General features: G+C 55.6%; 6 protein-coding genes across 6 annotated transcripts; 1 reads left to right on the top strand and 5 right to left on the bottom strand.

Annotated features, from left to right (window-relative positions):
- Positions 1 to 1977: 1977 nt before the first annotated feature.
- On the bottom strand, positions 1978 to 2766 carry HAD ((S)-2-haloacid dehalogenase; the record flags this gene model as incomplete). Its single annotated transcript, XM_032020444.1, has 1 exon — positions 1978 to 2766. One exon carries the CDS (start codon positions 2764 to 2766, stop codon positions 1978 to 1980), a length of 789 nt encoding a protein of 262 aa, XP_031882414.1.
- Positions 2767 to 5499: 2733 nt separating this feature from the next.
- On the bottom strand, positions 5500 to 7997 carry ARG1-0 (Argininosuccinate synthase; the record flags this gene model as incomplete). The annotated part of the gene is made up of 22 exons (XM_032020445.1): positions 5500 to 5538; positions 5601 to 5639; positions 5696 to 5853; positions 5907 to 5960; positions 6010 to 6062; positions 6123 to 6177; positions 6230 to 6258; positions 6320 to 6336; positions 6385 to 6603; positions 6651 to 6667; positions 6715 to 6768; positions 6821 to 6957; positions 7034 to 7044; positions 7100 to 7127; positions 7180 to 7237; positions 7291 to 7349; positions 7406 to 7440; positions 7517 to 7539; positions 7597 to 7652; positions 7742 to 7794; positions 7877 to 7889; positions 7966 to 7997. 22 exons carry the CDS (start codon positions 7995 to 7997, stop codon positions 5500 to 5502), a joined length of 1239 nt encoding a protein of 412 aa, XP_031882409.1.
- Positions 7998 to 9293: 1296 nt separating this feature from the next.
- HOL3-1 (putative thiol methyltransferase 2) lies at positions 9294 to 10205 on the top strand (the record flags this gene model as incomplete). Its single annotated transcript, XM_032020446.1, has 2 exons — positions 9294 to 9752; positions 9843 to 10205. 2 exons carry the CDS (start codon positions 9294 to 9296, stop codon positions 10203 to 10205), a joined length of 822 nt encoding a protein of 273 aa, XP_031882408.1.
- Positions 10206 to 10286: 81 nt separating this feature from the next.
- OTU2 (OTU domain-containing protein 2) lies at positions 10287 to 11231 on the bottom strand (the record flags this gene model as incomplete). The annotated part of the gene is made up of 1 exon (XM_032020448.1): positions 10287 to 11231. One exon carries the CDS (start codon positions 11229 to 11231, stop codon positions 10287 to 10289), a length of 945 nt encoding a protein of 314 aa, XP_031882512.1.
- An 839-nt stretch (positions 11232 to 12070) lies between these two features.
- apsA-1 (Anucleate primary sterigmata protein A) lies at positions 12071 to 16408 on the bottom strand (the record flags this gene model as incomplete). Its single annotated transcript, XM_066153314.1, has 3 exons — positions 12071 to 12859; positions 12935 to 13164; positions 13213 to 16408. 3 exons carry the CDS (start codon positions 16406 to 16408, stop codon positions 12071 to 12073), a joined length of 4215 nt encoding a protein of 1404 aa, XP_066007097.1.
- A 5215-nt stretch (positions 16409 to 21623) lies between these two features.
- CGGC5_v015754 (uncharacterized protein) lies at positions 21624 to 21888 on the bottom strand (the record flags this gene model as incomplete). Its single annotated transcript, XM_066153313.1, has 2 exons — positions 21624 to 21694; positions 21744 to 21888. 2 exons carry the CDS (start codon positions 21886 to 21888, stop codon positions 21624 to 21626), a joined length of 216 nt encoding a protein of 71 aa, XP_066007098.1.
- Positions 21889 to 22901: the final 1013 nt, after the last annotated feature.

Genomic DNA, 22901 nt, shown 5'->3' with positions numbered 1-22901 from the left:
TCAAGCCAGCGTATATAGTTGCCTTTTACGTGTGAAATTTCCCGACCATCGCTTCACCGAGAGGGCGGTCGTGCCCATTGGCGATCATCCCGCGTGGGGGAGCCGGGGGATGGGGCGCCTAGTGTGTTTCGCGAGGACTGCTTCATGCGTTAAGGACGTGGTGAACTATCTTAGAGAAAGGCACCAGAGATAGAGAGCAGCGTGGGTAGGTGGGAGGGGGTCGACCACGGGCCGGTTGAGGCCGCCCGGGAAGGGTTTCTGGGTTATGTGACTGCTTAAGCGGGCGAGCCCGACGCTGCGGGTGGGATGCGTCCGTCGCTGCTGAAGAAGATTGCCTTATTGAGAAGGTGTGATGGAGCGCGAGGTTCACCGGTCGTTTGGACGGCCCCACGCCGGAGAAGGTAGTGCGAGGCGGCGGGAAGGCCGTTGCATACTCGGTCAAAGGTCCACTGTCTCACCGCCCACGGGGTAAGGCGTGACGGCTGGGCGTGACGGGGCCCAGACTTACACGTGTTGAGACTATTCGGAAATAGACGCCGTACGGCGAGGGAAAAAGAGAGTTTGACGAGTGGTTTGATCTTTTGTCTTCGGCCCTCGCCGGATGGTGTGATGTTGCTGTGTTCAGGGCGCTTAGAGGGTGGTGGATATGGTAACGAGTCGGCACTGCCCTTCGAGGGCTCATACGAGAGGAAATCTTTAGCATTGTCGGTGCTTACGCCCTTGAAGCAATACCAAATTGCAGAAAGTACGTATATCTTCATGGGTAAGAAGTCTTGTGCCGTGGCAGTGTCAACTAGGTTGATTCAGAGAATGTCGCTTATGACAAAGTTCTAAACCCATTGTAACGTTGCTCTGTAGTAATGATATTTTCAAAGCCAAAGTCATCGCATGGCCTGCTCAATTGGGCAAGAAATCTGAACAAGCGACTCTGTCTTCCCCTTCACCCGGCTCGGCACTGTGAATACCGCCCAGGACTTCTCGTACTTGTTTGTCTAGATCAACCCTGCAATTTATGCTATTATATGTTCAGAGGTTGGTGACGGGCTTGAGTTTGCACTTTACGTGGTTGATGAAAGGGCTGAGGCAAAGCTTGTAGCATTAACTTTCCTCAACTCGTGAGAATGACACCCAGCCATTATCTCGGCAACAAGATTGCAACTATTTACACGTGTATTACATCTGCCTATATCATATCCATACTCGGATTGGATGACCAATAAATGAGACCTGTGGAGTCTGTGACTTGCTTTGTGGCCATGGGTCAGCTTGTCTTAGTTTGAGTCCTACTTGTGGAAGTTTCGCGGGTACATTTGAGGTTATTGAATTTGTCTCTGAGTGTCACTTTGGCCTGCGGATGAAATGTGTCCTAGGTATTTTTGAACCTAGATGATATTGAGGGATATCGTCGCGAGGTTGAAAGTAATAGACTCTGCTCACTTGTCTCGATGTTGAGTACAAGCCAGAAAATCGTTAGATTCTCAACAGTAATCTCGGCCATGGGATCAACAACACTATGCGCATGGGAAAGACCGCGTCTTTCCATCATAGTTACGGCCGTGGCTACTTTAACACGCAACCCGGAAAAGACGATCGAAGCACAAGCTCTCGCTAATCGAGTCTCTGCTGTCTTTTCTATTGCGACGTATGAGTGAGCTTACCGCTGGGAACGAAAACTCACCCCTAAGAGCATTCGATTTGTATGATACACCCCGGGCTGGCCAACAAAGACTAAAGTAGTGCCTAAACCCAAAGCTCGCCGTGGTATCTAAACGTCATTATCGCAAGGCGTCTTGGTTTTGGAAGTATCAAATGCAACCAATCTCTTCTCGAATGATTGAGCTCATATCCTGTATCCAAAGAATTCCATCATCGCAAGTATGCCTTGACTCTTTGAAACTGCTCTATCAACACGTCCCAACGGCACGTGATTACCTTGTTCTCCTTCTCGTGATACCACGATTTTCTGCAAGCAAAGTATCAGACCCCCAATCTCCTCGCAACCTCCTCAAACCCACCTTCATCCACCTTCACCCAAACATCAACCCACCCCTTCGCATCCTCATACTTCTGACTCCCAACCTCCCAATCCTCCTCCCTCGCCCTCTCAACATAGACAGTCCTCATGCCTCTCCCCCTTGCCGCGTACAAATCACCCAAATGCGCCGCCACCATCGCAACGTCCCCCTTCTCACCACCCTTACCCAGCAACGCCTCCACGGCGCCGTCGTACACAACCGGGTTCGGCTTATACGCCTTCCAATCCTCTCCAGACAGAATCTTCCTGAACCCCAGCCCGCCAAACGAATCCAGATCATCCAAAAGCGTCCGGTTGCCGTTCGATAAGGTCGCTGTCACGAACTTGCTCCCCAGACGTTGCAGCCCGGCCGCGGAATCAGGCCAGGGGCGCAGACGGTGCCATACCAGGCTCAAGTCGCGGATCTCGTCCTCGGACCATACACCCTCGAGGCGGTTTTCATGGAGGAGCTCGACGAGGCTGTCATGGTGGTGCGCGTCAATGTCCTTCCACGCCGTCTGGCCGGGGACGTAGCTGTGAACGAAGTTCTTGTATGAGTTTCGCCACTCCTGGGCGAACGTGGGCCAGTCTACCGCGGCAAGTTTGTCTTTCTCTGCAGGGCTCAGTGTTTCTGAAATGGCTTTGGCGGATGCGCGGGACGTGAGTTCGTCCGTGACGGAAGAGCGCCAGTCTACGACCGTCCCGAAGACGTCGAAGGTCAGGGCCTTGACGTTGCTTAGATCTTTGGACATGGTAGAATTGGCGCAGAAGAAAGGGAAAGGCGACGAAGAGTATTGTGTCGGGATATGTAGTACGATGGAAATCTGGGCCTCCTTGCCTTGATAAGTCGATGATATATCTCTTGTCATGTGAAGGGCGCAAGTGATGAGGTTATGCGGGGTCGGATCTCGTGCTGACTTATCGAATCCGCCCGGGTCCGGGCGGGGCACGACTGTGCCGGGCCGTCCGACGACCTCGGTCCCGGACGAACCGGACGAATCCGGAAAGTTGACTAATCACCGGCAGTTGTGGCCACGATTCACAGCCTTGAATCTTTGCGACCCTAACCACTGACTAAAGGCCTAGATTTCGGTTGTGTTTCTTGTCGAACGTTGGGTTTAAGGCTGGCCCATCGTCCAACACAGACGCATTCATGACTTGCGAACCGTTGTCCACGCAGATGAGGTCACGTTATCCAAAGATTCCAGAGAGATATCTGAACCACGGATGATTAGTGAACCCCACGTCCTCCGTGCAAGTTGCGACGTGAAACCAATTCAACGTTGCGGATAGTGACAAAGACGGGACAGAATCAGTACACGCACAGCATCGATCTTAGTCGCATGGAGCGAGCACACTGGGGATCAAGTTCAAAAAGTGTTCACATCACAGCATTTGCAAATGCAGTTCTTCACCCTAGACTGACATTCCTGTTATTTGTCCTAAGGTATTCCATGAAACATAACGCCAGAACCAAAACTTACGGATATTCAAGCAAAACAAGGTCAGGCTTCATGTTTCTCAGCCATGGGAAGCCCGCCCTGAACCCTCATAGCACAACGTCTTGTCATAGCTTGTCAGGACCATGCTGGTTTCCCGAACTCCCAGCATATTTGACGAAAGAATTGAGGATGGGGTGAGCAGCATATTTATGCTATGGATTGTCATCCTTCGGATAGCGATGCGATTGGAAAAGAAATGTCAACGGCTCATGACGTTCACGCCCTCTAGTCAAAAAATGCAAGACTAGAGTTGCTAGTGCTTAAAAGCGACAGCACATACAACATGAGATAATAGTTCCGCAGAAATTCTCCGGCTTTCCGTTCCAAAAAATCCATTCCATCGTCACCGAAGCACGCGACATTTTACTATAGCCACGTCCAGAGGGGATTCCAGCTGCGGTAGTCCATCCGTTGAGTGCTTTGAATCGACCGACTCTACATCACTGTCTGTCAAGACCGTGGATGTATTCTCGACCTAGTCATGTTGAGTCACAGTCTCCATAACGGGCGCACAGGGCTTTGGATGGCAGTTTTCGTCATGCCACTTTGACCTGACCACCGGTATGGTTCCAGTCGAAGCAACTGAAGTTGGGCGACGCATACAAGAATGTGAATATGAAGAAACCTCAGAGATCAGTAGAATGGCCTGTTAATTATAGCAATCTCGAAAAACTTTGGTATTTCTTCGGTACACAACGATGTCCAGCTGATAAGTGAGTTCGTCGGTTGAGTATAAATATCTCACTCTGCATGATGAACTATTGTTCTCGGACAGCCAATCCGTTCTGCGCTGTGAGCAGTCGTAGTGAAGATGATGGCCCTCATCTAATCGTTTTTCAAGAACGAGCCTCGAACGTTCCGAATACATACAACAAATCCTGCCTATCTCCGTCTGTTCTCGGCTCTTGGTTTTCCTAACGTGCTCGTCCCTGAATACGCTGCAGAAGATCACTTTTGAACGCAAGTTGAAAGAGCTCAGATGACAGGACCCCCTCATTCTTTTGCAAGGAGCTTCTAGTCATCTTGAAGATTCTGTTCATGAGGTGGGATATAGCTAAGATTTACCTGGCCAGGAAACAGTTTGTAATGCCTCACACGTGTTATATAGATTTATAGTGAGCATTAACTACACATCACCCATGAGAATGGAATCAGACAACGGGAAGAAAACATATCTCTCGTCAGCCTCAGATCTTAATTTAGAACTAAATGGTTGCGCGTGTAGGAATAGAGGGCAAGCAAATGGCAGCCAACTTCTCCATCCTCGATCAAGCATCGGCACGTTGATCGTACAGTTGATTCCTATGAACGGAGTTTTCACAGCAAATCAGCCCTTCTCATCCTCAACTTCCCTCCCGATCTTTACTGTCTCCCGAGTATTGATGACTGAATCCCTCCGAGCTCTGCATTCTCATGGGTAGTAGAACTCAGTCCGCGGCCCCAAAAGCCAGTATCCAGTTCCTAGATAGAAAACGAAAACACAACGGTGGGTATGCGAAGTTCGAAGAAAACCTTGCCATTGGCTTGTTGTGTTCCACGTAAAATGTGCAAGACGTCCCTAATATACCTTCTCAATGTAGGCGATTGCGGTGCATGAGAAGATGGGCCGGGACACGTCGTAGACTATCTCTGGAACATCCTGGTTAAGTCATTGAGAAGACGTGAAGTAGGCAACCAGCAGTTCCGCCTTCGTGCTGCAGGGAGAACAACTCGTTTCCCCTGCCCCGAGGGAATACCCGTACCGGTTTCAGACCAACATGATGGCTCTTGAGTTGTCACCCGAAGCTTAGAGGAAACTCTCTCGCTTGACCTCAACTGACCAGATGTCTTTGGATCCACGCATCCGCAAGCACATGACAGCTATTTCTTGCGCTTGGCGCAGACCAAACGTCATTGGCAACTTTTGTTTGTAATTGAATTCGCATCTCGTCTAATTTTTCAAAACACCCCGTCCTGGCCCAAAACTGCCTCGGGCATATCCATTTAGAACTTGATGCCGGCCTCGGCCATCTGGAGACCATACTATCGTGCAGTTAGCAACCACACTCTCGGTAGATACAAGAGGACCGTGGATATTGACTTACCTTCTTGAGGCGGATGGCGTTGATGGTGATGAAACCAGACTATTTGCTCTATTAGCAACCGGTATATGCATAAAGGTCTTTCGGGACCTGCTTACGGTCTCAGAGGGGTCGAAGGTGGTGAGGGAGTCCATGGAGGCGTCCTCCTCGGAGTAGAGCTTCTCCTGGGAAGTGCGGCCGAGGACGTAGGCGTTGCCCTTGTAGAGGCGGAGGCGGACCTCACCGTTGACACGCTGCTGGGAGAAGTCGAGGGAAGCTGTGGCAAGAATGAGTTCGTTGTCGACGGACCTAGATCAGGAGAAAACTCACGCTGGAGGAAGGCACGCTCGGGCGAGAAGTACATGCCATTGTACAAGAGCTCCGCTGCGCTAAATTTAGCATGATTTTCATCAAGAAGTAGGGTTTTACTTACACCACTGCTTGCTAAGGCCGTCTCTCAATCGCCTCACTGCACCATCCAGAACACTACAGCATGTTAGTGGCGGACTCATCAAGTGGCATACCAGCCTTTCAGGATCAACTTACAGGCCCTCGATGGAGATGTGAGCAAGGCGGAGGATGGTCATCGCCGGGGAGTCGTCTGGAAGGTGTCAGCAAGCGGTAAATCTGATGAACAAGGCAGGGACTCGTACAGCAACCCCTAGACTTCAAGCCGATGAAGCTGTGATAGGGATACCAAGTTAGCTATCATGAACGTCAAAGGGCTTCACGTGCATATGTACCGGTTCTCAACGATATCCTAATATCCGTTAGCTGCATTCCATACAAAGATCGGACGAAAACTCACAATACGGCCAACACCGTGCTCCTTGCCGAGAGCGTTCAGGAGACCGAACAGCTCGACGGGGTCGGTAGCAGTCTGCTGGGGGGTAACGACCTTGACGGGAAGACCCTTGTCGAAGTGCACGGTGATGTCGAGAGGGGCGTCGGGGGCCTGGAGGGGGGAGACGGTCTTGGTCCACATGTCCTCAGGGGGAGTGACGTTGGGGTCCTCGAGCATGCCGGCCTACATCACTGTTAGTGGGTTCGCGATCGGGTCGACGGAGGTTCTACCTCGTAGGAGCAGTGGGCTGTGACGTGTTAGCATGGACCTGAAATTCGAAGACGGGGTGCGTACCGAAGTTGTCGTCCATGGAGTAAGGCTTGGCCTTAGTAGACGTAACGGGGATGCCTGGAAAGTCTCAGTACGGAACCATTATTTTGGGGTTTTGTATCGTTCATACCCCTCTCGGCGGCGTAGTCGAGCAGGTCGTTGCGGCCCTGGAAGCGGTTGTAGAAGGTGGGGTCGCGCCACGGGGCAATGACCTTGATCTCGGGGTTGATCGTGTAGAAGGCAAGCTCGAAGCGGACCTGGTCGTTGCTAAAACGGGTGTTAGACGGAGTCGCTCGTCGAGGGAGGCCTTGGGCCTCAATTCGGTGGAAGTCGATTTACATACCCCTTACCGGTCTGCCAATTGAGTTAGTATAAGCGCGTGTAAGTCAAAGACGGTGAATTCACTTACGCAGCCGTGAGAAACGAACTGGCAACCCCTGGATGGTCTGTCAGTCTCATCGTCTTCGTGACACACTCTGGGCGACTGACTCCTGAACGGCAGCCCTCATCTGGCCGCGGGCGATGATGGGACGAGCCAAGCTGGTTCCTGAACACCTCTTTAGCGTTTGTCTATTGTGAAGAAGATCGCGCCGGTCATACCCAGAAGGTACTGGTCCTCGTAGATGGCGTTGCACTGGACAGCCTTCCAGCAGAGCTCCCTAGACAGCGTTAGCGGTCCGTACCGCATTGAGACAGGCTTTTGGGCCACACTCACTCGACGAACTCGCGCTTGAGGTCGTCAATGATCATCTTTGGGCGCATGTTAGTGTACACCCTCCTTTACAGAAGCCAATTCAGCGTAGGGCCTCGTTGCGCATCGTCATACCTTCTCGGCACCGATCTGGAGAGCTGCGGGGTGTCAGCACAGACGTTTCCAACAAGAAGGCGACGGAACGGAGTACATACCCTTCTTCTCGACGGCAGCCCAGTCCTCCTCCTGTCCGACGTTGGCGAGGTAGCAGCTGTGAGATCGAGGTCAGCTTGAACAGCTCCTGCGGGGCGCGGGGCTTCGTGAGCTCCCAAGAGAGATGGCGGGGGCGGGACGACTCACACGACGGAGTAGTCCTGCTCCAGGAGCCATGCCAGGATGGTGGAGGTGTCGAGCTTGAGCAATCAGTTAGCATTGAGTCCCGTGACGTCGATTCCCGAGTTCTCGTCGTGGTCGGGAGTTGGTGAAAAAACATACACCTCCAGAGTACCTGTTGGTTCGCTGTGTCAGTCCTGCGAATGACTCTTTTTTTTGCGCGCGGAGCGCGGGGGCGGGGTTATACGCACGCGAGGCAGACCTTGCCCTTAGAACCAGCCATGTTGACAGATGTTTGAGTTGAAAGGTGAATTGGGTTCTTGGAGAGTAACGCGGAGCAACGACGACTGCAATTGAGGCGACCGGAACGAGAAGTGAAGAGGGAGATGTTTGTGTGTGGGTTTGGTAAAACCTTGGGAAAGGGAAAAGAAACGGGATCAAAATTTCGGTCAAGCTTGCTGCGGGCGTGCCGTAGAGTCACAGCACCAATGCGCCGGGATCGGGGATTGCGATAAGATAAGGCGAGAAAAAAAAAAGGCGCCGGCCTAAGGTGAGGTGGGCTGTTGGAGGGGCAAGTTTTGCTGCAGCGCACAGCAAACGCAGCCTCAACCCTACGTACGTACCTACTACTTACATGGAGTGACTGCATTCGAGCTTGCCTTACCGCGTTTGCACTTTGCATGAGAGCAACCAATCCCGTCCCTTCAATTGCAATCTTCTCCCACCTCGCCATTCAAATCTCCCCCAACAATAACATCAACTCGGAGCGGTCAGCAGCTGTCCGTCCATTGCAAGTTTGCAGCGATTCAGGTCAACCAAAAGCGTCATGCCTCCAGCGAGGAATATCCCGGCGAAACCCGACCCACCACCGGGACGGCCAGAGCGATAAGCACACCAAAGCCCATCCAATGACACAGGAACCTTGGGAAGATGAGGAGGAGGGGGGGCCTGAGGGGCAGCACCTCAGCTGGAGCACGCGCCTTCAGAGTGACACACGGGAGTGACAGCACCGTGGGGAAGAAGCGCTGTAGCACTCACAACGCACAACCTACCTCCCCTTCCGGTACCTTGCGTCAGACGTCATACAGCCTCGGAAGGCGGAATGGCTTGGGGAGCGGCAATGCGTACCTTACAGTCTGGGGTAAACGTCCCTTTTTTTTCTCTATTCCAGAGGAGGAAGGCCGTTACTGTGCGTACTGGCGCGTGTGTGTGCCGCATACGAGAGGAAGACAGCCCAACACGCAAAATCGGCGACAGGGATCCCTATCTCCGTCCTCCCAAAAACGCGGGGCAGTTTTCTATCGCGGGGTTCTTCGGGGACTAAGGACGTCTCGGCTCCGGCCTCCTTGGGGTTTTCATGACTTCATTCGGCTTCTCTTCCGGGCGACTTGTGTCAGCAACAAGCCGGCTGTCTACGTTCTTCATTCTGTTCTCATTGTGTAGCTTCTGATTTTGATTTCTGCATCTAGCTCAAAACATCATCAGCGTCTTATCATCAACCCCGCCAAACAACGGTATCTACACACGCCCGCGCCCGGATACTCACTTCACACCCGTTCATCCCACCCTTCACAAAACCATGTCCTCCAAACTATCCGACGCCTTCTCCAACGCACCCCTCTCAACCCACGGGCCCAAGTGGTCCGCCTTCTGGGAAGAAAAGTTCACCCCCTGGGACCGCGGCGGCCCTTCCCTCGCCCTGCAGGACGTCCTCACCACCCGCCCAGACCTCGTCCCTCTCCCGCCGCCAGGCGCCCCAAGCAAGCCGACCGCCTTGGTCCCGGGCTGCGGCAAGGGCCACGACGCCCTGCTCCTCGCGAGCCTCGGCTACGACGTCCTCGGCCTCGACTTCTCCGCCACCGCCATATCCCAGGCGATCGAGAACGAGAAGGCCGGGACTTCCGATGCCAGCTCGGCCCGCCAACCGAACGGCGTCGGCCCCGGCACCGTGACTTGGCTGTCGGGCGATTTCTTCTCGGACGCGTGGCTGGAGGAATGGGGCCGCGAGAAGACGTTTGATCTGGTCTTTGATTACACTGTGAGCTTCTGCCGTCCGCCAACCAACTCACTCAGCCTACACTCTGTCTCCCCAACACCATGAAAACACTCCATCTAATGTGAATGAAAGTTCCTCTGTGCCCTGCCCCCCTCGGCCCGTCCCCTCTGGGCAACCCGCATGACCTCCCTCCTATCACCCCACGGCCGCCTGGTCTGCCTCGAGTTCCCCTCCGGCAAGCCCCTCTCCGCTCCGGGCCCGCCATGGGGCCTCACCCCGGAAATCTACCTCGCCCTCCTCGCCCGCCCAGGCGATGCTCTGGAGTTCTCCTCCTCCACGGAGAAAGGCGACCCGACAGACACCGTGATCGTGCCCCCATTCGACGCGGCAAACGGCCTCAGACGCCTCGAGCTCATCAAACCGCCCCGGACGCACCAGGCAGGCATGAACGAGGACGGCACAGTCCGCGACTGGATCCACGTCTGGAGCCGCTGAGCAAAGGGGGAGGATGACCGTAGACACAACCACATCTAATACATTAAAAGAGCCATCCACACACATGAACATTTTTCCGTCCTATGCCGTCGTCGTCGCCGTAGCTGTAGCTTTCCTCAAAGAGTTGTAATGCTCGCCCAGCCCGTACCCATGCCGGTAGTACGCCAACCAAATCTCCTCCCCCGCCGCGCCGCCCTCCCCGATCCTCTCCGTCCGCCCGTCCTGCACAACCCGAATCTCGACCCCGTACACCCCAGCCAGCGCCACCAGCTCCAGCTGCCCGCCCCACTCCGCCGTGTCCCGGATCTTCCTCACGTACCCCTCCAGCCCCTCCTCCAGGAACGGCGCAAAGTCGTCCGGGTGCGCCTCCATCCACTCCGCCGCGCGCCGCCTGACAATCTTGTACGGAAGCCCCGGCTTGCTCTCCCCTTCACCAGCTAGCGGGATACCCTTCTGCTGCAGCTGGTCCGCCACCGCGGAGAAGAGACAGTGCCCGTCCGGCGCGATCTCCTTCTCGGACAGCGAGTGCGCCTTGAACTCGTTCAGCATGTACGTCTTCTCGATGCCGCGGTGGTCCGTCATGTTCGCGGCCTCCTCCTCCGCCTTGACGGCCGCGGCCTCGACCTCCGCCGCGCGGCGCGCCAACCGCTCCTTTTGGCGGTTGCGCTTCTTCCCCCCACCACCACCTCCTCCTGCTCCTTGTGTCTCTTCTGTCGTCGCTGTCGTCGTCTCGGGCTTGGAAATCGTCGTCTGCGCAAGCTTCTCCGCAATCTCGTCATCATCGGCGGCATCCTTCTCGTCTTCCGAACCTTCGGGCTCGGGGGCTCCGCCGTCGCCGGAGAGCGCGGCAAGTTCCTCGGTCTGCTTCTCCTTCAGCCGGCGCTCCATGTCGGCGCACTCGTCGTTGACGCCCTTGCGCGTCTTCTTGGTCGCGTTCTTCTTCTTGGAGGTGATGCGCCCGACGAGGTCGCGCTGCTCCTTGCGGTGGCGGGTTTGCATCTGCTCGAGGGTCTCGGCGGGCTCCATGGTGGCGGTGGGATGTGCCGTCGTATGGCGGGGTACGCTCGCAAGACAGATTGCGCAGTCGGACGGGCGTTCGTGGGTTGTAGCCTCTAAAGATATCAACGAAGGGTGGTTGAAGATTGATCGTGGGGAGCTTCTGGCGGCTTGAGAAGATGTGAACGACTGTGGATGACCGATGTAGAGGCTGGTTGTGACGAAGCCGACGAGTGGGCGGTTGGAGCTTGGGCTGGGCGACGGAGGGGTGAAATTTCTTGGTGGGGTCGGTGCGGGGTCCCACACCATCACCGTCAGAGGTCCCTGTGTAAGACACCAACTCCTGAGGTACGGTAATGCCAGTCTTTCTTCATGTTTAATGTCACACGGAACCTAACAAGACTAAAATATTTCACGGTATTCAATTGTTTAGCAAGAATCGTCCACAAGGGACCTATATACACTAGCAAAGTTCCAGCGCCGAATCCCTCCTTGGGACGGGATCGGCTACATCTTACACCTTCTCTCCTCCTCCCGCCAGGCATCCTCCATCACGATGCCCATCCATCCATGTTTTGGACCAGAAACACGGCAAATGTCTTCCCTGACATAGGATATACCAGGCAGCAGCGGCCATCCTGCCGTTGCCCCTTTCCCCAACTCCAAACACAGAAGGCGACCCTCACGTCTCCCTTCTGTTTTTTGTGTATCCCCCCTCCTTTCGCCCGCCCTACGTTATACACGAAGAAATAGTACATAATGGGTATCGGTAATCGAAATGAATGGCAACCCCGAGCGCTCCAGCTGAAAACCTTTCGCTACGAGACGAGTGTAAAAGAAAATGGCTAGAAAAGAATCCTTCGAGAGCTTTAGAACCCCTTGAACGGGTCGTCTCGGAAGAAGTCATCTTCTGTGCCCATGCGGCTGTAGTAGCCGTCGGTGGTGCGGGTGCCGCGCGAGCTGTAGCTGTCGCGGTGACGGCTGCGACTCTGGCGGCGGCGGAGCTCCTTGCTTCGCCTGCGCGCTCGGTACCTGTACTCCTCGTGCTCGTCGGGGTCGCCGTCGAAGCGGGAGTAGGCTAGCGGGCTGATGAAGGCCTCCATTCGAACCGTGCCGATGGCATCGAAGAAGTTGGCACCCGGGCGGGACGAGGCCTCTGATGTGCGCTGGGAGCCGGCGGTGCTCATGGGCCAGCTCGGTGCCCCGCCGGTGGAGGGTTGGGACTGGTGAGACTGATAGATGTCTGATGAGCCGGCCGTGCCCACGCTGTTGCCGGCGTTGCTGTTGGTGTAGCTGTGCTGTCCGATGCTGCCAGGTCCGGAGAAGCCGCGGAAAGATAGCGGTGGCGGGACGTGGCCGCCAGTGTTGCTGCGCTTGCGCCCATGAACACCTGCCGGGTTTCCACGCTCTCCACGCTCAGTGAAGCGAGGGATGAAGGGCGGTTCCGCCGCATCAATTGACCGCTCTGACCGCTCGCGCTGATGGGTATTGGTATTGGTGTTGTTATTGTTGATGTTCGGCATAGGGGCGTATTGCTCTTGCTGCCTGTAGTTGCCGCTGTCGCCAACACGAGACGAGGGAATACTGGGAACGCTAGGCACGCTGGGGATACTGGGGACACTTGGTACGCTCGGTGCTGCGTCTCTGATAACCGGGGCCTTGCTCTTTGTCAGTCGGATCGAATCACGGATGCCAGTTCGCCTGTTGGGTTGAGGCATTTCAAAGTCCGGTACCGTAGTCTCCTTCACGGGTTGAGGGGAAGGTGTGATTTCGGGAAGGGCCTGAGTCGAGTGGGCGAGGAAGGACAGCGCAGTCAACCAAACGTAGTGTCGCTCCGAGGTCGTGGCTGTAAACTTCAATGCTCTCTGCGGCGTCAAAATCAGGATGGATCGGTTGAAAACATTGCCCTGGCCGCGGGGCGGGGGGTTGTCGTCCTTGACATCTAACACAGATTGGATTGTGACTGGGTTCAAATTAGCATGTATAGAGCATCAAGAGTAGAAGTACTTACGTTTGCGTCCTGGCTTGCCCAGGAGAGCGTTGCCAGAATTGGGCTGCTTGCTGCTCCAGAGGATGGCCCTCTCATAGGGGGCCAACCAGACCCATCTCTTGTGGCGGTCGTTGCTGGAATCGTCCTTGCCGCCATCAGAGACACCGAAAGACTTGCGTCTCCTGACGTACTTGAACATCCACTCGCCGACCATCGTCTGCGCGATGGCATCGACAACGCCGGTAGCCTGGGCCGTGCCATTGGTGCCGTTAGAGGCAGCACCGCTGGATGCGGCGTTGGAAGTGGCGCCGTTGGACACCGCGCTTTGCGAGACACCACCGACGGAAGCGAGGTCGGTGGTAGCAGTCTGGGCTGTGTTCGTAGACAGGCGAGACCTGTGCGACCTGTAGTTGGAGCTCGTGTCGTATCTGGGGCTAGTGATGTCGTTGTACGGAAGAGGAGGGAGGCCTGGGCTTTCCGGGGTCTCCGCGTGCTGGGGGATCGGCGGCGGCGATCGACTGCCGTGCCTTCTGTTTCTCTGCGTCCTAGGCAGAGCGGCGGCGGAGCGAGTCTTGCGAATGCTGTTGGCACGGTAGTGGCTGCGGCCAACGCCCCGGCGGTGCCAGGGAGTGTCCATCTTCGTCGGGCTTCGCTGACCATCACTCGGCGCGCTGGCACTGAAAGGTGGCCTCCTGGAGCTGGCTCGTGTGGGAATAGGGAAAGGAGGCTGAGCCTCAGGAATACTAGGGCTTCTAGGACGGCCCTGATGACTCGAGATGCCGCTCTGGATCAAAGCGGCCTTGCGCATACCGTTGGGTCGGCTTGAAGGACCACCGTTAGATCTGTCGTATCCGCCCCGCGCTGAAGACTTCATGGGCGCCTTCTTTGAGCCCATCTCCTTATTCTCCTGGCCGAATCCATAGCTCTCAGGGCCCATAGAACGCACCGCGCCTCTGGCAATCGCAGACTTCTTCAGAGCTTGCTCTGGCGACGCCGGCGAGGCAGCAAATGTGCTCACTGACGTGCGGTTGGAAGCTCTGGAATCCGTCATCCTCATGCCAGGGGCAGTCAGGACGGTGCGGTACTCAGAATCGCTGACATCCGCGTCGGCAAACTCATCCTGCTCGTCAGAGCTGTGCTCATCAAAACCGGCGAAAAGGCTGCTGATACGGTGCGGACGTCGCATGGGTGCCTTGTGTCCAGACAGAGGTCCATCATCATTGTTGCCGGGGTAGGCATCCTTGGTGTCCATGTCATACATGGGCGACATGGGCGAAGTTGGCGGAGAGGAGGGCATATCCGTCAGACTGCGCTTGGTCGCCAGTCTTCTGGGGTTCCTCGGGGGAAGGTGGTTTGGTACAGGGGTAAAGTGGCGAGGATCATCCGTAGTGATGGCAGTAGCAATGTTGGGAGATGATGGCCTGGAGGAGATTGCGGAAGGTCGCAGGTGCGCGGGGAGGTTGGCCAAGCGCTTATCGACGAGGATCTCTTCGGTCTGCACAGCAGTTGACTTCATAGGTGCTGACGCAATGATAGACACCTGGCAGCCGAAATCCTTGGTGTACTGCGGCAATCGAGGCTCCCTAGGCGTAGTAGGACGGCTCGTGGGCGGGATGATGCTGATGCTGGGGATGAGCAACTCCTGGACAGGCTTCAGCTCCGGCAGGGGCTGCGGCTTCTCTTCAGGCTCGGGCTCGGGGAAGTCGGTCTGGGTGGAAGATGATGCCATAACTGTGGCGGGGATTTCAGGAGGAGGGGGTGTCGTAGACCTGTAAGGCGACTTGGGCGTCTTGGGTGGGCTCAGGGGCTCTTCGACAGTCTGAGATCCGGCCGAGACCATGTGGTTGTAGGGACGAGGCTCGATGGACAAGGGACGGTTGATCTGTACACGCTTGCGTCGCTGGTTTGCTTCGATCGCCTCAATTTCCGACTCACGGTGGACGTACTCGACCTCAGCAGGCTTCTCAGGCTTGACGGGCTCATCGAGCTTAGTAAGTTCTTCCATCTTCGCCGGAGGTTCAGGGGTAGACGGCTTGACCGGCTCCAGCTGTGGTGACGGCGGGGGCGAGAACTGAATTCCAGTATCCGTGTAGGTTACCTTCGGGGCTGGCGGCGGAGGCGGCGGCATCAAGTCCTCGTCGTCCTCTTGGATCCCGTCTTCCAGGGCCTCCAAGACAGGCTGGTTCATCCAGAGTCTGCCTCGCGTAACGCTTCCAGGGCGCTGAGGGCTTTCGAGGCTTTGGTTTCGTCGGTGGATCCTTGAGAGTACGCTTTCACGACTCATGTTTCTCGTGTGGCGGTGGAAAGACAAGGCGCTCTCACGTCCACCATCATCGGTTTGCCAATCATCGTCGCCATCGAGGTTCAGCTCATCGGCGAGAGAGTTGACGTTGTTGACCTTGCCAGGGCTTTGTTGCATGGAAAATCGAACGCTGTTCGTCATACTCATGGTGCGGACACTGGCGGCGTCATTGTTGTCTTCCATGTCGCTCTCAGCAGCATGGCCATTGGCCTGTGCAGCTTGGTAGGCGGTGACCTCATCGAGGACCACCTTCAAGCGGCTCTCCGCAACATGGATTCTGCGCTCATACTTGCGCTTCTCTTCTTCCCAGGAATCCTTGTCTTGGGACCAGAGGTCGTGAATCTTTTGCTCGGCTTCCTCCTGACTTCGAATCTTCTTCTGAGCGGCCTCGAGCCTCTTCTTCGTTTCTGTGATGGAGTCGACGGCCTCATCCCTTTCACGAGCAAGTTCGCCCAATGCGGACGAGGTTCCTCCTTCAAGCAGAGCAAGTTGGCGCTTCAAGGACCTGCTTTCCTTGGTGGTGGTGGCTACCGATTCCTGAAGTGATTCCTGTTCCTCGCGAGAAGCATGCAACGACACCTCTAGATTCTCAATGAGCTTCGTCTTCTCTTCCTGGTCGCGTCGCAAGTTGAGGATCTCGGCTACCAGGTTAGCGTGCAGAGTTGGTGTAAAACGGCGGGGATCGAGGACGCTGATGTTGTCTTCATTGGTGATATTTCTCGAGGACCGCTTCGAGCTCTTTTCATTGGGTACCGGGGGTGGTGAGGGGCTCTTCTTGCCGTTCGGAGGGGTAACTGAGCGTCGTGACTTTCTCGAACTTCGTGATGGTGTTCTGTGTGGTGTGTCTCGTGGCGTGGGCAGGGCGGTGGCGGCAACCGGGCCGCCGTGCTCGTCGTCAGTCTCCCAGACAGCCATGTTGAGCAGACCGACTGGGTGAGAGACAGTGAGGTTGCTCACGGCGAGATGCAATGAGGGCGGTGGTCCTCAATTGAACCCCTCCGGGAAAAAGGTAAGCATTCAAGTCCTGGACCTGTTCGGCTTACAGCGAGTCAAAGGTGCTTGGATCTCCAGTCGTTTCGGGGAAAATCAATTGTAGGGGATCAAAGCACACAGGTGAGCCCCAGGGATCCTTGCCGACGGTGGAAATGACAGGCGCTGGAGGAGCAGTCCGACCGCGCAATCACGGGTGCATTGACGCTATCCAACCCCCACTGAACTGACGAGTTAGTTTAGTGTTCAGTGCTACGGGAGAGGCACATCGTAGGGGGGAGACGCCGAGAGCTGCGGCAAGGAAGATGCATGAACTGCAGTTGGTGAAACTCACCAGAGAAAGACGTCGTTGGCGGAGGTGCTACTGTTGCGTCACGGGCGCAGCAGCGGTTTGCTTTTTGAAAAGGTGATAGGTGACGGCTCAAGCCGAATTAGACAGAAGAAATAAAGAGAGGTTCGCTCAGGTGTGCCGTTTCTGGAAGATAAAAGAGTCGACTTAGCATGAAATCCTTGGAACCCATGTGGTATAATTTGGTATAACGGAACCGGGGAGGGATGTTCGGGAGCTGTTTGGGGGAAGGGATGCCCACCTTAAGAACGGAGAGATATAGGGACAGAAATCAAGTGTGAAACTGGTTGGCTTTCGAAGCCCGAAATCAACGTCGCAGACAAAGGAGAAATCGAAGGACCGGCAGTCGTAAGAACGGATGACAACGTCTCGCAAAGTCGTAGTGAGTCGGCGGCCGTTTTGTTATCGATCTCTAATAAGTCGACATGTCGTTTGAAATTGAGTTTGGAGGTTGATGGTAAGAAATGCGACTGCGGGAAGGAAGGGCGGCAGTGAGCGAGGAAAAGGACCTCGGTTCGGTTCGAGTTGGGCGCGGGAGGCGATGTACAAATTACTTTTATAAATAAATGGTGGGTTTTAGTTGAGAAGAAACGTTGGTCTGGAGAAATGCGCGAGAACGCGGAGAGGCTTGAATTGGTGGTGGTTTTGGTGTGTCTGGTCTGGTCTGGCGGGGGGGGAGATTGTGGTCAGCCTCTTCCTCCGGGACCTCCTTCCCTCTTTCTTCTTCTGAAGCTTCTCCCGCGGCGGCGATCGGCCGCAAGACCCCAAGCTCTTCTGAGACAAAACAGAATGACTTACAGAGAGCGGTAGATTGAAGGGTCGATAGTGTATCGGAAATTTTAGAAACAAGTCGCTGTTGGAAAAGCAACGGCGCGCCGTCGGGCTGAAAGACGGGCAATGGCGAAAAAAGGGAAAAGGGACTCGACGGAGTACAACAACAAGTGCCAACAGTGAAGTGGCAACTTGGAACGGGCTCGGGGGCGCGAGAATCGGTGGTGCAGCAGCAGCAGCAGGTAGGACGTGTATCCCAACAATGAGGAGGGACAAGACAGACAGCTAGCTACATCCGAGGCCAATTGGAGGATCAATGGCAGCGCACGGAGGGCAGGACTCGGCTCGACTCGAAGGAGAGTGAGAGAAGGAAGAAGAATTCCTTGAGGGTGTCGAGAGGTACGAGTCGAGGCGCAAAGGAGAGAGTGAAGACCCGGGTGCGCGGCGCCAGGCTATTCAGTCATTTCAAGCATGGGACAGGCTGAGATGGGATGGGAACAAGGGGACGGGCCAGGGTGAGGAGCATGGGATGGACAGCACTAAGGTAGGTAGGGTAAGGCCGGGGTGAACGACTCTCAAAGTGGGAATGGGGACATGATCCATGGAGGCAGAGTGATCACACAGGTTATGTACGATTTAGTTGGGCGCAACTCCACATGCAACGACACGGACACGGGCCAGCGCAGGCAGGTGAGCGTGATGGAGACGACGTGCACTGAGAAGGGAAGTGAAGTGCAAGCTGAGCCTATGCCTGTGCCTGAAGCGCAGGAGGAGCTGCTTTGTGCTAGATAGGCTTTTCAGCATTGGCAACAGCCAGGCCGCAGATGCAATGTGATGGGATCATGAGCCCTGGTCTACGAGATTAGCTAGATTAGGTCGGGCACAGAGAGAGGTACGTAGTCGAGCCAGGTTGTCAAATGGGAGGAGACAAGAGACACAACCGGATGGCAAGGGGATAAATTAGGCCCAGGCACAGGCGACCATTTAGATCAAATCATCCAACAAGAGGAGACGGCGGCCAACGCCAACGGTCCAGCCCCAAGAGGACTCCTGTTTCTCCATTGCTTACCTTACGTGTGTAGGTCGTCCAAAAAAAGGCCAAGACCAGCAATTGCTAAGATCCAAGGACACTACCTGCATCCGAGTTGGACCGACACGCGTGCACGAGGCTGTCAGACCAAGAGCAAGAGCAAATGAAAGGGCGGGGGCAAGTGCGAGGCGGTAGTCGTGGCCCAGGCCGGCTGTTGTTTTCTGTTGATGGCGCCGTTACATCTGTCGTCCAAAACCGCGAGGTCTTGCAGCCGGCTTTTGATTATGTTTAATAAGGCGATATGAGCTTGTTCGGCCCCAGCGGCCCCCTCTCCATCTCTGAGGCTGGTGTGCTCCATCGTACAGCCCGGAGCACGGCATCGCTCCTACTTGACGCAGCGAAGTATGCTTTCAAAACTTCATCCCACGCAAGCCACTGACCACGAAAGCCAAGGGGCGACGAGATTGCGAGCAGAAAAACTTGGTGCTGCGGCATTGGGGTCTAAGGTGCGCTAAGTTAGCAGCAGCAGCGGCAGCAGCAGTTCGCCGGCCGGATAGCTTACGAAGACTTGCCGCTGCAGAGTTCTGCTAGCTCTTCTTACACTGGCCAAAGACGGAAACCAGCTGGAGTCATGTCAGGCCGATCATTGGGAGAAAAAGAAAACCGGCCGCAGGAAGGGTCTTTTCAACAGCAACAACAAAGACGCCGATTGGGAGGCTTTCAGAAGGAGCAAGGAAGGACGCACTTGCAGTTGCATATTCAACGGGCAGGCGCGAGTCCGTCTTCCCACAACACGTGGGCAGTCCGCTCTTTCCGTCTTTGTGCAATTCGGGTGAGGGACGACTCGTTGTCGAGACTCGAGTCGACAGGAGGCTCAAGGCAGCTCCTCCTTCCTTCTACATTCTGCTCTCTCATCAAAACAACGGGCAACAGCGAGTCCGGATGTACCTCCGTGCATCGTGCCTACCTCACCTCCTAAAATCAGGCATCTTTTCGTCAGCCCTCTCCACTTTTCCTCGTAGGGAACCTAGGAACTGCAGTGTAACTGTGAAGAGGGTGATGTGAATCGTGTGAATCGCCGGACGGCATCGCAGGTACAGGTATCCACGTACGGATCAACAGCCGCAGATTTTAGCAAGAAACAAAAACCCACGGTGAAACGGGTGCCGATGGGATCAACCCAGATAGATTATCGCTCATCCGCCACGATCTCGGCGCCTCAGGTTCTCCCTTCTGGCAGGCAAGTGATTTTTTTCTCACTCTGTACTCTGTAAAGTGTAGGCACTCAAATTGCGCCCACGATGAACCCTGCTTCACTAGCACCAACAGGAAGGATTCAAGACATCCGGGAAGACTTGGAGGGACGGGCTGGGGATGTCCTCAGTTGGGACGCCGTGGACCCGCCGCTGCCCTTTGGGGAGCGAGAAGTGGGGGGAGCCATTTGCACCGGAAAGACGCTAAGGAGCTGTTCTTTCCAGGGGTCCCGGTCGAGCAAGTCGCCAGGGGGGAAGGGGACCTTCAGAAATTCGCCCACTAACCCGCGTTGGTCCTCCAAGCTGGCCGGCCGTCAACCATCCTCCAGCATCACCGTCGAATAGGATCTTCTCCAACCGACAGCCCGCAATTTCCTGGCTGCGCTGATCGCAGTCCTCGTCACCCGCCGTCACTCGCCGTTATCGTATCGTCTTGTTTACTCGTGCCAATTCCTATGGCTATCTACGGTACGGTGCGGTACGGATACTCCAGTTTCCCCTCGCTGCGGCGTGCCTCGTGTTGACCTGGTCAATTGCACTCGTCACGGACCACGTCCACCGCAAGCACCCTGCGCGCAATCTCGAGAACAAGACGAGTACGGATCTTACCTGACAAAGTATGGGTAGCTTCGGTGGTCAGCCAGCTCTCTCTTACTTACACAAGCTTTGCGCCCGTCCGGACTTACCCTCATTGCACAAAACGGGCACCCAAGACACAATCCTGACCTCAGTGAGCTCGCAGGACCTGCGCACATGTCTCGTCCTTGGACGCTTTACACGGGCTTACTGTTTGGCCGTTGCCAGCGCACACAGAGAGGCCTCGCATCCATGTGCCTGCCGCAACGTCTCGTCCTCGGTCCTCGACCTGCTGATGCCTTTCTTTTCCTCGAGAATTGTTCCGTCTGCCGCTTGCCAATCAACGCCCGGACTCCCATCCCAGAGCACAAAGTCAGGGGGTCGCAACTAAATCGCCTGACAGCAGCACAGTCCGCTGTCAACCCGGCCGTCAATCTCTTACCAAAACCTGTACAGCCCGCCAGCACCAGATGTGCCGACAGTTGTCAATCCTTCGAGAGACTGTGCGCGCCCATCGCAGAAGGGATTCCCTGGCACTGAGCCTGTCCGAATCATTCGGTTCCTCGACTCTCGAACTGCCGGCTGCCGTCAACCGTGCCTTGCTGAGGGGGTCTGAGCTTTGCATTTGCATTTTCAGTCTTCCGGCTGGCGGAGAGATTCATGCAGCCCTTGGAACAATCCAGCCCCGGTTTCTCAGAATGCGGCCCTGACGTTCATCCTCTTGAGACACTGAACCACTGAGACTTGACTCAAACCTTCCGAGGTTCGTTGTCGACAGCCATGCACAGCCCACGTCGTTTGCCATGTTGCGCGCACATGAAGTACCTGTCGATCAGGCACAAATGGCCTGCGACAAGTCAACCACGGAACACATAGAAGTGGCTCGTAGGCGAATGTCAATCGCCAAGCGCCAACCGTCAAGTGGTACCCGCAAAGCTTTCGCGGAACAAGCATTAGACGCAGGTCAGAGGCACAGTCACAGCGGAATCACAGTCGAGGCTGTTGGACGTTGGATTTCGCGCCTCGCGTCCGCTGCGCTGCAGCTGCATCTGCACCTGCTGTGCCGCGGAACCCACTAGTTTACGGCGCAAGGCTTGAAGGCCTCGCGACCCCAGCAGACCACCCTGCTCGTTCTCTCATCATGGCCAGCCAATTCCATTGTTACACCGTGGGACCCCCGTGAGGAGAGGCGATGTCAAATACGGTTATTGGTCCCATTCGTGGTGGCTCCCCTGGCCTGTTGTTAGCTCTCCGATATCACCACGGGAAGCGGATCGTTACCCATTGTCTGTTCGCGCAACTGAAGAACCCAAGCCCAGACAGCAACTTTGTCTGGTTCCTCCCGGCACGAATATTGCGTCTTCTTCCAGTCCCTAGGTTCGACGCCGCCACCGCCGTCGGAGACCTTTCGTTTCAATGGTCCCATCGGCTCGACATCGCTTAACCAATATATTCCTTTCCAACCAGCCAGAGATGCAACTGTCTTGACTCTGCGTAGAGCCCACGGAATTCCAGGCGTGCGGAATACGGCTCGATATCCGACTAAATTTCTGGGTCGCTGGCCGTCTTCTCCAGCTCCAACGACCCCCTTTTTCCTAACAAGGAGACCAAGACCGCGCAAGCAAGATTGCATCCCCAGTCCCATTGACCCTGCAAGTTGTTCGACCAGCTTGCAAAGTTGCAAGCTTCCGGCGCCGCCGCGTCGGTTCGCGCCCCCTTCCTGGCAATCTCGAGTTCGATCCTCTGAACCTGTTTGCACTAATCAGAAAAGCCGTCACTGGTTGTTGGTGCCTTTATCAGCATTGGGCAAACCTTCGCCCAGGCCTTCCCCTCACGAACCATGACGGCCCCCAGTCTCTTATGACAGCCTCGATAACTCGCTAGTATCGGAGCTCTACCGATCCCGCACCGGCCCTGAGGCTGTCTCCGCTCACGCCGTTTTGTTAGAATTGTCCGCTGATCTTGTCACTCTCATATCATAACCAGATGAATGGGGCTTGGAATAAGAAATTCCCCTGCGCCAGAGACTCTGCGCTAGCACGAACCGTCCGAGTTTGCGCTGTTGGCGTTGGCCCGGGTGTTTTGGAATGTTTTCCGGTGCCCAACTCAATTCAGGGTTCTCAGGTCCAACAACCTGGCGCAGGGAACATGCTTCTTGCTGACGGCCTGGGCAGGAGAAGGCAACCATCGCGGAGAGTGGAGTCGGCTTTCTCACCTCAAGGCTCCGAATAGAGCAAACGCACCTCCAACCTAGAGGCCGCTCCGGCCGGATGCCTTCCGCGGGCTGGTTTACGCAATTGCTCATGTTCCCTCACGGTTGTGAACCAACCTGCATGATCCGCGACATCATCCCGGCAGACGAAGACAACTGCTCCTGAATACGGCACCGTGCCAGACGGGCGAGCTCTCATCACTATGGCTAGTGATGGGCTGCGCCAA

This window comes from Colletotrichum fructicola, assembly GCF_000319635.2.
Source record: "Colletotrichum fructicola Nara gc5 chromosome Unknown KSG_Nara_v1_contig10, whole genome shotgun sequence".
Classification (NCBI taxonomy): domain Eukaryota; kingdom Fungi; phylum Ascomycota; class Sordariomycetes; order Glomerellales; family Glomerellaceae; genus Colletotrichum; species Colletotrichum fructicola.
Note: the sequence above shows the minus strand (reverse complement) of the source record. Positions and strands in the feature narration are given on the sequence as shown.